At 32.8% G+C, this 14,793-nt stretch overlaps 1 protein-coding gene across 1 annotated transcript in view; it reads right to left on the reverse strand.

Annotated features, from left to right (window-relative positions):
* The window catches only part of CACNA2D1 (calcium voltage-gated channel auxiliary subunit alpha2delta 1), a 543,509-nt gene that overhangs the window by 28,260 nt on the left and 500,456 nt on the right, over positions 1 to 14,793 (reverse strand). Inside the window, exons 24-31 of the mRNA XM_064289931.1 lie at positions 13,794 to 13,891; positions 8,894 to 8,981; positions 7,746 to 7,808; positions 6,972 to 7,075; positions 5,545 to 5,631; positions 3,235 to 3,302; positions 2,557 to 2,595; positions 913 to 984 (exon numbers count right to left, since the gene is read on the reverse strand). Coding sequence (XP_064146001.1) covers positions 913 to 984; positions 2,557 to 2,595; positions 3,235 to 3,302; positions 5,545 to 5,631; positions 6,972 to 7,075; positions 7,746 to 7,808; positions 8,894 to 8,981; positions 13,794 to 13,891 — 619 coding nt within the window. The remainder of the gene's footprint in view (positions 1 to 912; positions 985 to 2,556; positions 2,596 to 3,234; positions 3,303 to 5,544; positions 5,632 to 6,971; positions 7,076 to 7,745; positions 7,809 to 8,893; positions 8,982 to 13,793; positions 13,892 to 14,793) is intronic.

Raw genomic sequence — 14,793 nt, forward strand, 5'->3', positions numbered from 1 at the left:
GAACTACCGTGAATCTCAGCTAAAGGGGCAACCTCTAATCAGTGCCCAGCCATAATTATTCAGGAAAATAATGTCCAGTTTTGGAAGACCTTTTTTTTTTTTTTTTTTATTTTTTAAAGAGAGAATAGAAATATATACTCAGAAATGAAATTAGTTGGAAACTATTTTAAGTTTCAAAGGCAGGGGTGGTTCAGTGATAGAATTCTTGTTTTCCACGAAGGAGATCCAGGTTTGATTCCTGGCTAACGGACCTCAAGCACAGCTACCACACATTGCAGTAGAGGCTTTCACGGGAACCTGATGGTCAACAGATTTCAAGGGAGCTTCCAGACTAATACAGAGTAGGAGGAAAGGCCTAGCCATCTACTTCCAAAAATCAGCCAGTGAGAACCCTATGGATCACAACAGCCCAATCCTGTTGTGCGTAGAGTTTGGGGCCAACTCAACGGCACCTAACAACGACAATTGAAATTTGTTTAAAGCCCTGTGTCAGTCAAATAGCCTATGTGTTGTCAATTTGCAAATTTGGGATGAGGCTCTTCATCAGCTTCAAAACAGTTACGTATAAAGTTAGATGTTATCAACTGATAAATATTTAATATGTGAAAATTTTCTAAATTTCTGTCATATAGAAAATAAAAAAAAGTAATGTCTTGTTAAAATACCTAACTATATGTTTTAAGGGTAATTATTAGTACTAGGAAATAAAAGCAACTAACATTAAAATAACAACTAGATGTAGCATGCATTTCTTAATTGTATACACTGAAATAAGCACTTTAAAATTTATTTTATGACAGAAGTAAAACAACTCATCAATATTTGTAATGGTTTGAGAGGGCTTTTTATTTTTATTTTTTGTAGGGAGACATGCTTTGGAAACCCTACTTCACTCCTATTTTAGGTACATACCTGGTTAGTATAGTCATCATGATTTGCCATCAATAGAAAGCCACCATCATCTAGAATCACACAATCCATTACCTAACAAAATAAGAATAAAAATTAGCATGCTTTTGGAAGGTTGGGAGGTTACATTATCATTAGTCCATTATCTATAGATAGTCCGAACAACAAAAATAGGAGAAAAATTCAAATGACTATATTTTCTCCAGAATATGCTCAGAAGATTCCAATGAAATAAATTAAGGGCTGGCATTGATCCCTAGCATTGTGCAAGCCCTCGAGCCTTGATAATCCACCAGAATCCATACAGGTAAGACTGCCAACTCAGTGTGAACAAACCAGAAATAATCTTTCTGCCACTCCAAGGTTATCTTAGTTATCCAAGAAATTGAATAGACCAAATCATTTAATCATACATATTTCTTCTACTATTATAAACAGATACTAATTATTTTGAAAAGAAAGACATTTTAAAAAATAAATTTTACTCACCATGATTCATAGACTAAAAAAAAAAAATTACAGCATAAGGCTATTTAAAACTGTTTTGTACTTTATATTAGTGTTTATTTAATATTTTATATTAAGAATCCCTGGGCACAGTGTTTAAGCATTTGGTTGCTAGCCAAAAGGTTGGCAGTTTGAATCCACCAGTCACTCCTTGGTCGCTGTTAGTGAAATATATAGTTCGATTACCAGAGATTTAAAATTAGAAAGCAAGACAAAAAATATGCATGTGGTGGAGAAGTATGTTTTTATTTCTTCCTGAAATGTAGGATAAATTCCCATATAATTTAAATCATGCTTATGTGCATGAATCAATTTAATAGTTTTTATTAAATAAAATTACAATTAAAGGCACTGTTTTCTTCAGACTTGGGGAGATAATACAAAACCGAATTTTCCTAACGTGCAAGAAACTTGCTAAAATCTTTGCACTAAAAATGGTTACTACACAAAAAAAACTATAAAAATAATTAAAATTATTGATTTAGGGTTTCACAGGACTAGGAGTGAGAGAGCATGATATGAACCCCTTGTTTCCCTGGAAGTATATGGAAACACACAAGAAAACTAAAAGAAAAAAGTGGCATTAATTATTTTTAGAGCTTCTTCAACTTTTGAGCAAGCAAAGTTCACATTTGCTTTTTCTATTTCTCAAACAGAACAGGAAGTTAAAAAAAAAAAAAAAAACAGAAGACAATGTAAAACCCAAGACATGCAAGTAAACTACATAATTCGAGAGTTTAGCTCAAAATATCACTATAAATAAAATGTGAACGAATTTATAGAAAGCGCTAAGGATGAGGGAAGATGGACAAACTTATGCACTGACAAATAAGGCCACTTTACTTAGGAACTTCCCACCAAAAAATAAAGCTAAACATAAGTATGTAAAAAAAATCTACCCAAATTTAGAATGAGGAAAATACAGTCCATATTGATATTTTTTTATATCTTCCCATAATGTATGATTATTCCAAAAATAGAAAAAAGATTAGGAATTAAAAACACATGATTCAAGAATCATGAAGAATACGTTTTAGCATTTTATTACAAATTACCGCATTCTTTTAATCATCACTGAACCTGAACAAGCTAACACACAGAAAAATTGGTAAAGAAATTTATTTTAAAGAATTTTCTTACATCACTGTTTCTTTTGCAGTCGCAAACTGGACCAGCACACTGAAAGACAGAAATACAATAATAACCTTGTATTTTTAAAATAATTTGAATTATATAATTAACACATTATAATTAGTAATATTGGGATAATTTATCTAGCATGACAATAAGATTAAATGATAGTCCATTCCATCAGTAAAAAAGACAATGATGTTAACTTTAAAATTAGAAAATATCAATGAATATCTAGCACGTCAAATTATAGCGTAGAAAGATTTTTCTTTTTATGTTCAATTAAGTTAAATGGTCAACTTAAAAAATTTTTTTTGAGAAAATAAGGAGTTCATAATTCTGTCTCAATATAGTAGAACTGAAAATTTATTTTTCCTGTATAAGGACTTGACTGTTCTCTTTTTTATATGCATTTTTTGAGATTACCATATTTTTACACAAATAACATGCACCATCTGTTTGTTTGCCAACCATGCCCTACACCCCCACAAGGTATTTTTGTAAGTGCACTACGCTAATGTTAATTTTTTTTATAGCAACATGTAAAGAAAATCGGCATAGTGGCACTTAAGAAAATATCTCACGGAGGAAGTGCATGGTTGGCAAACAAATATAGGTGTACATTATTTGCATAAAAATACGGTATTGTGTGTAGCAGAAGAATTATAAAAAAATTAATTATCTTACCGGATCCCTGATTGAAGTTTTGGTAAAATTCTCTATCCAGGAATTTACATCAATTTTAATTCCAACAACTGAAAAATTATGTAAAGGAAAATTAACACATATATTAACAGAGCCTATGATTCTCACTTATCTATCTGTCCTCTAACCTTTGAATATTTCTGAGTAGACACAAGTAGCTTTCTTCAGATGAAAATACATGAATAATGAATACCTTTTTAATTGTATCTATGCATTGAAAAGTTGATTTGAATTAACTTAAACTATGTACCTGCCATATGATTTTTGCTATATGATAATTTAGGTAATTTATCCAATAGCACATACATGAATGAATATGTTTATCACAGAAATATGTTTCTTTGGAGTCTTCATTAAGAAGAAATGTTAATAGCTCTTGAAATATTACATAAACTTTTATTTATTTAAAAAACTTTACTTATTTCTCACAAACTGCCCAATTAACTGAGACAGTAAGTTAAAGAAAGTAAAATTGTCAGGAATAGCCTGAGTCATTTGAATATTATATTATAAGAAGCTTTCCTAACCCAACTAGTGCATGCAGTAGTGCTTAATAAATGTTTGTTGAGTCAATGAATGTGTGAGTGGATGAGAGTGGGGGAAGGAATGAGTAGCTGAGAGGATGACTGACTGAGTAAATGAGTGATAAAGACAATGAAGGATAAAGTTTTTGTTCTACATCCTAGTTTAGTGAGTAGTGTCTAGGGTCTTAAAAGCTTGAGAGCAACCATCTGACATGACTATTGGCCTCTACTCATGTGCAGCAAAAGAGAAAGAAGGCAACCAAATACTCAAAGAAGAAACTAGTCTTTAGGACTAACAGCCTACAGGAACCATGGCTTCATCTACCTTGATACAAGAACTAGACGGTGCCCGGCTACCACTACCAACTGTCCTGACCTGCGACACCATAGATGGTCCCAGATAGAATGGTAGAAAAATGAAGAACAAAACTCAAATTATTAAAAAAGTCCAGACTTACTGGACTGGTTGAGAGTCAATACCAGACCAGTGGAGACTAGAGGAACCCCTGAGACTGTTATCCTGAGATATCCTTTAAACTTTGAACTGAGACTACTCCCAGAGGTTACCTTTGAGCTAAATAACAGGTTAGCTCATAAAGTAAATAATATCAGCCATGAGTATTGTGCTCCTTTAAAAAAATCATCTATACTAGCCCAAATGGTCAACAGTTCCCCTAAAGCAAAGACGAGAAGGTAAGGGGAGGCAGGGAAACTAGATTAATGGAAATGGAACAACCAGAATGGAAATAATGAGAATGTTGACACATTATGAACAATGTAACCAATGTCACTGAAGAATATGTATAGAAATTGTTAAATAAGAACCTAATTTGCCATGTAAACTTTCACCAAAAACACAATAAAATATTACATATTAAAAAAAAAACGACAGAATGGGTGAATGAGTACTGACTGAGTGAATGAGGGAGTCAATCTATTTAATGGAACTACTGATGGGGTAAAAGAACCCTCAGGAGCAGGAAGGTAAACTACTTTGTCTGGCCCCTCTAATACATACACTTTGTAAAATTCAAATACCAAACCATAAAACAAAAAAAGCCAATTATGTACTTTATTGTATCCACTCCTCCAGAGTACTTCTAATTCCCACTAATGCTGTTTTACTGCTATTTTTCATTTGTTTGCTTGATCTGTTTTATTTTATCAAAAAAAGTAATTTTTCTATATCCTTTATTGCCAGTTTTTAAAATAGAGACCTACCTAATTCTTTTTAACAGGCACACGGTAGCCTATGGTCTAAGTATGCCACAATTAATTTATCTTTTCCCTCACTGATGGAAACTTAACTTTTCACTTTTAAATTATAACAAATATGTTCATGCTTGTATTTGGGTGTATTTGAAAGCATCTTTAAAAGTGGGCTGGATCAACCCAGCATTTAAAATTTTGCATTTAAAATTTTGATATATGACACTAAATTGACTCCAAAAATTTAGTCAACAGTGTATAAAAGTACCCACTCATTTTAAAATTCTCCAGCTTATTTTTATACATTACTGATCTGATTTTATGGCCAATTTCATACATAACTGTGTTTCACTAAAAAAAAAAAAAAAATTCCTTGTCTTTGACCTTATGATGATTGAGCTTTTCTGATGACCTGCCTTATAAGTGATGCCAGTTTATAATATAAATGTCAGTCACATTTAATTTTTGGACATAATGTACATTTGTGTGTGTGTGTGTGCACATGCATAGGCAGGCATGCTCATATGCACCACTACGTGTGGATAATACTTATGCTTACCTGCAGGTTTAAGAAGTTTTCCTTGTATATATATTTCTACAGCTTTGCTTACCATAATGCCTGATTCATAGGCACCAGGTCCACTTTCTAAAAAAACAGAAAAGAAAACAGACTATCTATATAAATCATATTATAATACTGAATTTCCTTAATAGCTATAGGTTGATAGACTGATTGTGTTTTGCTTAAATATTCTAGAATCTATATACTATAAGGAAACCCTGGTGGAATAGTGGTTAAGTACTATGGCTGTTAACCAAAAGGTCAGCAATTCGAATCCACCAGGCTCTCCTTGGAAATTCAATGGGGCAGTTCTACTCTGTCCTATAGGGTCACTATGAGTTGGAATCGACTCGATGGCAACGGGTTTTTTGGTTTGGTATATACTATAAAGAGATTTTGTGGTTTCTTTTTTCCTTTTTCTTCCCCTATACACCAGGCCAATAAGAGGGTCCATGAATTAGTCTGTATTAATTGACTTTGGGACCTGAATTAATTTGGCTGGCACTACTTACATAGAATAGTGGATGCATGCCAAATCTGTGCTTCATGACATTTGCTGAAATGTTGGAGAGACTGCTGCAGTAAAGTGGAAAGATTGATCTTGGATTTATAAAACTGGCTTTGCTGCTTATACATCTCACAAGATGTATGCTCTTGGACAAAACTCTGAAATTCTCTGAACTTCAGTTTCCCTTATTTTTGAAAATGGGGAAAAATACCTACCCCCAGAGATGTTGGAGGATTATATACATTTTGGGAAAGAATCCAATAAAGTATTTTAAAAGATGAGCTATTATTAATGTTTATACATATTATATTATATAATTAATATTGATGTGTTTGATAAAAGGTAATTAATCAATTTATCCCAATTCATTTAATTCATTAATTATTATTCAATACATTTTCAGTTAATAAAATTAGGGATTATCTACATATGTTTCTACATATTTCTAATGCCTGCTACTCAAAAATTTAATTGTAGGCTATCTCTACATTACTAAGGAGCCCTTGTGATGCAGTGATTAAAGTGCTCAGCTACTAACCGAAAGGTCAGCGGTTCAAACCTCCCCTCTGCTCCATGGGAGAAAGATGTGCCAGTCTGCTTCCGTAAAAGATTTATAGCCTTGGAAACCCTGTGGGGAAGTTCTACTCTGTGCAACAGGATCTCTATGAGTCAGAATCAACTTGATGACCGTGGATTTTGGGTTTTCTACATTATTGGATGACTCCTGTGCATGGATTTTATGTCTTCAACGAAATGGAGTTTTCTTTTCTCCTTTTCCAATAGTTTGCATATACCATATGCTCAATAATGTCTATCCTGACCAGTTAACATAAAATATCTTTATTCCTGGGAACACAGGTAGTAGCAATAATTCACTAAAAAAAATGAAAGAGCTGAATTCCAAAGCAATACTTACTGTTAAAGTAGGGAGCAGTGAAAACATAGTTATCATTATCCAGGCTTCTTTTATAAAAGCTGTCCTCATATGTCTCTGGGTTTTCTTGCCAATTTTCTCCAGCTCTAAGGGGGGAAATGGTTCATCATTTGTATTCTTTAATCTACCTGATGACTATTTTCCCTCTGTGGATATCACTGAACTTTACAGAGATGCCTGTATCTTATCTATGTCTACGAAAGTTAGCGGTAATTGGTGGTATAACCGATACTCATTACTAAGCAATATATCAGCATATCATTATGTTAAAGATCAAAAAAGCACAATCCTAGTCTTAGCTCTGTCATTTACTAGCCAGGTAACCATGAACAAGTCAATTAATATTAATTAGCCTTGGTGCCTACCAAGCCCAATTCACAAAATTGTTCTGAAGACAAACAATATGGTGCAAAGAAGAGTGAAAACAATTAAGTTTCTACATAAATACTCCAATAGGCTGCTACCATTACATTCATTAAACTAGTTTAATCTGCATCTACAAATAAAGAACCTTAAAAACTTCTTATATTTTATAACAAATATCCATGACAAGCAAAGATATAATTGAGGGACCCTACAGTATCATTTTGAAGAGAAATTGGAGCATTTTAATAATTCATGTGCATTAAATAATGACTCCAATCTACCAACAATGATTAGTTTCTCTGAAGAATGGCCTCCTTACGTGGTAATGCACAGATCCTTGGAAATGTCTTTTGTAATGTACTGCTTTTTACAGATGTTATTTGAACTTACTCTTTGGGATACACTCTGGTAATCCCACCATCAGTCACAACAAAACGCGCTTTCACTCCCTTGCTGGAACAGAAGACAAAAGAAGTTGGTTTTTTTATTTTATTTTTTTAATTCAACTTACTTTGTACAAGATATTAATTTAGGTGTTGTTCATACACAGAGAAAGCAAATGAGTCCGTAATCTAAAGGAGGCCAAAGTAAATTTAAAAAATCTATATATACATACATGCAAAAAATAACTATGTCTTAATAGTTAAATATCTATGAAGTAATTACTTAAAAGAAGGCTGCTTGCTTATGCAAGGCATTTCAAAGGAAATGATGATGGTGCTGCATTTTAAAGGTAGAATAGGTGTTAACAGGAAGCAGGAAGACATCACATGCAGAGTAAAGAATATGAGTACAAGAAAAAAGTGAAAGTGTTTCGTGTAATAAAAACATGACAAAGGGTAGGAAACAATAAGAGGTAAAGGTTCAAGTATAAGCATTGTAAGAATGAATGCTTAGTTCATGAAGGACCTTGAAATCCATGTTAGAGAGCTTCCCCTTTATCATTACATTAGAATTGTGTTTTAGAAATAAGACTTTGCCAACTTTAAGTTGGACAGAGAATAGACCTGGGACCATGGGTAGAAGAATGGGGAGCATTAAAGGCAGAAAACCCAGTTATTGTAATTTCTCATAAATGAGTTCTTAGGTATTGGGTTGAAAAAGAGATGAAAACATTGTTAGGAGAAATATTTAAGATTTAGTGATTCACTGGAAATGGGGATGAAGATGAGGTTGTAAATGAAAATTATATTTCTAAACTTCTTTACTGGATATATGGTAGTGCTATTACAAAGTCAACTCGGTATTCACCAGAAATCTTATTTTACTACAAACACAGAAACCTGCACAAACATAATATTAAATTTGTTTTATTCACACAGAAGTGTATGTATGTGTAAAGCTGAATAATGGCAGATGTTAGTACTGATAAACACAACAGAAAACGCAAATGAAGATGTCAAAATGTAAAATGATTTTCTTGAGAAAGTAAATAACACAACTTTAAATTTATGAGACCTATTTTTGAAAAAATTCCACAGGGAAGTAAACCTGAAATCTAGAATATATTTTTTTATTAATAAGGAACATATACGTACATGTTTTTCTGCTTACTCCAGTAATTTTGGACAAGTTCATTTGTAAAGCCTGCATCCAGCAAGATTCTATTAATCAAGTCCGTGTTACCTAACAGAGAAAAGGATATACTCAGTCATGCCCACATGGTTTTTAATTAGAATAATAAAACAAATACATTCTCTATTTTCAAAAGCAATTTAGAATGGGCATTTCTAAGAATTTAAAAACACATCCTATATTCATTTTCTGCATGTTTCCTATACTGAAAATGTTCGTCTTGCCTTATATTTTTCAGTATTTGGGCAGAATTAGTAGTGGAACTGCTAATTTTAAATGAGACAAATTATTTTTGAAACATCAAAGAGATACTTGAAATATGTGATATGCCATGTCAGAAAAAAATGAGGAAATAGTCTTCTTATGCTTTTATAGGTTAGTATGATTCCCAACTACCATAACTTCACAGACAATTCAAAGATCCACACACACACATATATATAAAACTGTCTGAATAAATACATATATATTTATATATATCATTACATAGGATTGTTAATGCCTTTAATTTTTCAACTAAAAAATCAAAGAAAAACTACTGTCTTCTTTCACCTTCATTTCTTGTAAGAAAGGGCATTTTCATTTTTTCCTATCCACACATATCAGAAGGCAATCATCTCAGAATACAGGACAATCTTTGAATACATTTGACTCTACGAAAAATGGATTACATTTTTTTTTTGTCAAGGACAAGAAGACCTTATCATTGACCTGCATTAGTTCATAAACTGGCTTTTGGAATTTACTGGTATCGGGAAAAGTGCACAGACTTCAGGTTGTCATTTCTGAAATAACTGAAAAGCACATTAGCCTAAGTTCAAAGGTGATGGAAGAAAGAGATGATGAGGGTCAATTAATGCACATTCTTTTTTTTTTTTTAAATTGTGCTTTAAGTAAAAGTTTAGACCTTAAGTTAGTTTCTCATACAAAAATTTATACACCTATTGTTATGTGACCCTAGTTGCTACCCCTATAATGTGACAACACACTCCTTTCTACCCCGGATTTCCCATGTCCATTCAACCAGCTTCCATCCCTTTCTACTTTTTCATCTTGCCTCCAGACAGGAGCTGCCTATTTGGTCTTGTGTATCTGACTAAACTAAGAAGCACACTCTTTACAAGTATTATTTTATGTCTTACAGTCCAGTCTATGCCTGAAGAGTTGGCTTCCAGAATGGTTTTAGTTCTGGGTAAAACAGAGATTTTTTTTTTTTTTAAAACAGAGAGTCCAGGTGATATGTCTTCTAGGGTTCCTTCAGTCTCAGTCAGACCATTAAGTCTGATCTTTTTACATGAATTTGAGTTCTGCACCCCACTTTTCTCCCACTCTGTCAGGGACTCTGTTGTAATTCCTGTTAGTGTGGTCATTGGTGGTAGCTGGGCACCACCTACTTCTTCTGTCTCAGGTTGATGGAGTCTCTGGTTTATGTTTTTGTTTCTTGGGCTAATATCTTCCTTGTGTCTTTGGTGTTCTTCATTCTCCTTTGCTCCAGGTGGGTTGGGACCAATTGATGCATCCTAGGCAGCCACTCGCTAGCTTTTAAGAACCCAGATGCCACTCACCAAAGTGGGATGCAGAACATTTTCATAATAAACTTTGTTATGCCAATTGACCTAGACACCATGGTCCCCAGACCCCCTTCCCTGCTCCTCTGTCCCTCAAAGTGTTTGATTGTATTCAAGAAACTTCTGAGCTTTTGGTTTAGTCTAGTTGTGCTGACTTCCCTGTATTGTATGTTGTCCTTCCCTTCACCTAAGATAATTCTTGTCTACCATCTAGTTAGTGAATTCCCCTCTCCCTCCCTTCCCACTCTCATAACCATCAAAGAATGTTTTCTTCTGTGTTTAAACCTTTCTGTGAGTTCTTATAATAGTGGTCTCATACAATATTCGTCCTTTTGAGACTGACTAATTTCACTCAGCATAATGGCTTCCACATTCATCCATGTTATGTTTCACAGATTCATCATTGTTGTTTATTGTTGTGCAGTATTCCATTGTATGAATACACCGTAATTTGCTTATCCATTCATCCGTTGATGGGCCCCTGGGTTGTTTCCATCTTTTTGCTATTGTGAACAGTGCTGCAATGAACATGGGTGTGCATATATCCATTTGTTAATGCACATTCTTAAACAAAGAATTTTCCAGTGTTCTTCCCTTTCTTCAGGCTTCTCTGCCCTTAGTCCAGCCAGCTCTGAAATAACCTACAGGAATTCTCTGAAACATCTCATTTATGATCAAATCTCATTTGATTAAGATAAGGAATATGTTGTTGTTGTATGCTGTTGAGTCGATTCAAACTAATAGCGACCCTATATGACAGAGTAGAACTGCCCCATAGGATTTTCTGGGTTGTAATCTTTACTGAAATAGATTACTAGGTCTTTTCTCCCACAGAGCCACTAGTGGGTTCAAACCAAAGATCTTTTGGTTAGCAGCCGAGGGATTAACCATGCATCAGCATTCCTTAAGGAGTATATGGTCTTACTTAATGTCCTATTTCTGCAAGAAGTGGGGAGGGATAGGCTGGAAAGCATTTTAGTTGGTTTTACTTATTTTAATTTATTACATCCTTCATTCAAGATTAAAAGATAAGTTTAATCCATATTTTAGACTATATTTCAATTCATTCTAGGGAGTTTTTAAAAAATTATATTATTTTATAAACTGAATCACTTTACAAACTGTCAGTTTGGAAAGTGAATGATGTATTTTAGTTCTCAAATTCTTTTTGGTAAAATAAATAAATTACAGCATAATTAGTCTAATTTGTAATATAAATCAATGTTGCTAGTAATATTATGATTTTGTTAATGTTTTCATTATGCTCCAAGTCTAAAAATGTGTCTTGAAATATGTTCTCTGATGACATATAATACATATAGTACATATTATATAAAATATAAAAAACAATTATTAGTATTAATATTCAGCTTCACCATTTTACACACACACACAATATCATTTTCACATTGGTTCAAGAATAAGTAGGATTATGAAGAAGACAACCACTCTGTAAAAAATTTAGTTATGTAAATAAATTAACTTACATATTAGATGAGGATTCTAGGATTATGTACTTTTGTACAGCAAAATAAAACTTGATTACTGCTTTCAAAAACCATTTTGTCCACAGATTCCAATCACTGATAACTACTTTTAAAGTTAGTTTACATTTTACTTGATAACATAATGTAAAATGTAATTGAGAAAAAAAAATCTATAGTATATAACACTATCAGAAAAAAATATAAAATGTTTTTATAACAATTAATTCTCTCTTATAACTAAAAATTCCATAAATTCCCAATTCTTCACATGGTTAAATAATGACCTCAAACATTTCCTGTTGGATTGTAGAGAAGGCTGATGGTAGATTAAGATTGAGTTGAAATTAAGGAAGAAAAACATGCACATACAGCAACAAGATCGGTAGTTGGACCATTATACAGAAAGTATTTTTTAAAACATATTTATACTCTAGGACCTAGAGACAGTGAAAGAACATAATGACTCCAATTTTCATGGTTTTCCAAAGGTTTATTACATATGCTAAGGCAGGCATTTATGATAACCTGATTTCTTTTACAAGGAATATGAGACTGTCATATGATCTTGACATCCAATTGAATAAATATTCAATAATCTCACTTTGGTTCTCTCTTGGGAATATTTATTACTTATTAATAGGAAATATACAATGACATGGATAATATTTTAAAAAGCTCCAGCTAAGTCATAATGAGTTTAAACTGAGCAGGAAGGTTTGGAATCACTCATGTTCAGGCATGATCAATGTAGACTTTATGTGCCCCTGACAGGCTTTCAGAGTGGCTCTTTGAAGCCACTAGTTAATTCTTGCCAAAGTGGAGGCTCGAGGAAAGTTACTTCTTCTAGTATGAGATAAATTTAAGTTTGAGAGACACCTTTAAGAAGATGGGTTTTTCAGTTGTTATTACTGATAAAGTATTTTGTTTAGCCCTTCCTGATAGAAAAGGATGTAACTGAAATTAAAAAAAAAATCACAAGGGAGGAGGAGAAGGGGAAAGATGAGAGGGAGAAGAGGAGAAAGAGGGAAGATAATGTCAATTTTTTTCCCAATTCATATTTAGTAAGTTAAATTTTCCATACAGTTAGCTTTTCTCTCTTATTTCCCAGTCACACTGCATTTTTTCTCCATAGTACTTTCAAAATAAATAGAAAACTTTTGGGGGAAAAAAAACCCAGAATGTTAAATGAATTCAAAAGCCAAGAATCCATAAGTTTCTATGAGGTCTAACAGTATAAATGATGCAAATTTCTCTGAAAGGCAAATATAATGGTTAAAAACTGATTACTGAAATTTCTGTTTTCTATTTCAACTTCGTTTACTTCATAAATGGGAATTACAGAAGTATATTTTTAAGATCTAATATTAACTGGAATCAATATAGAATATCAGAAAGAAAGAAAACCATTAAATGATTTATCTTTATATTTTGTCGTATCTCTACTCATATTAAAACTCATTACATAAATGGGAGGGTATGAATAAATTATAAAAATGTGTGATATTTTAACCTCTAGCAAGAGCAGTGCAGTGAAAAACCTTCAAAAGATCATGCAAAATGAAATTTCCTAAATTAGAGGAGCAAAGGTGCAAATATGAATTATCCTGCTTTGGAAATTCTACTTCACTTAATAATAAAATGAAATTTATTTAATAAATAAAAGTAAGGATCTAATTGTTACATCTCATCATCAAAAATCATAAAGTAAATAAATAAACCAGTGCACCAACAGACTGGTCTGAATCAAGATTTGACCACTTTGGATATAAGCACACTGAAGCAATTAAGGCAAATTAACGCTTACTTACATGATGGATTATTTGGAGTTTTTCTATCAATGAACTCGTTGAAATTTAAAAGAAATTCAGTGTTATTATCCGATATTTTAAGGTCACTGCAGTAATCTCTGTAAAAAATATTTTAAGATAATAGGTATTAAAATAACAACTTAAAAAAAAATACATGGTAGTCGGGGTAGTGAAAACACTGCCATTATTTCTTTACTAGCGATAGACTTTTACAAGCTGTTTAATTTCTTGTTACCTCCATTTCTTCATCTCTAAAATGAAAACTCTGCCAGTGAGTGGTGAAGATTACAGATAACGTATATTAAGCACTTGGCCTCTGGACAGCCAGTGCTCAGTACATATTAAACCCAATTAGCTTTTGTTATTCTTAATACACTACTACGATTGTGTAGGAAACACTGGTGGCGTAGTGGTTAAGTGCTACAGCTGTTAACCAAGAGGTTGGCAGTTCAAATCTGCCAGGCGCTTCTTGGAAACTCTACGGGGCAGTTCTACGCTGTCCTAGAGGGTTGCTATGAGTTGGGATCTACTTGGCAGCAGTGGTTTTTTTTTTTTTTACCATTGTGTATCCTAAGGCAGTGGTTTTCAACTTTTTATTTTCACAACACTTTTAAATTTCTCACAATTATTGAGGACTCCCAAAAAAACATTTGTTTATGTAAGTTATATCTGTCAGTATTTAACATACGGAAGTTAAGACTGAAAAATTTTAAAAGCATTTATTTATACATTTAAAGTCTCATAATATACTAAATATATTTTAATGAGAAATTACTATGTTTTCCAAAACAAACAGCAACAACAACAAAAATGCAATGAGAAGAGTGGCTTTTTTTAATTTAGATTTGCAAATCTCCTTAATGTCTGACTTAATAAAAGACATATGTGCCTCTGCATTCAATGGCCTGCAAGGTGTTGTTTCGGTATATGAAGAAATACGTCCTCTCACAGATTCGCAGTTGGGAACAGTGGGATTCTTTTAATAGTCTTTTGAGATAAT

Source organism: Loxodonta africana, chromosome 8 (assembly GCF_030014295.1).
Source record: "Loxodonta africana isolate mLoxAfr1 chromosome 8, mLoxAfr1.hap2, whole genome shotgun sequence".
Taxonomy (NCBI): Eukaryota; Metazoa; Chordata; class Mammalia; order Proboscidea; family Elephantidae; genus Loxodonta; species Loxodonta africana.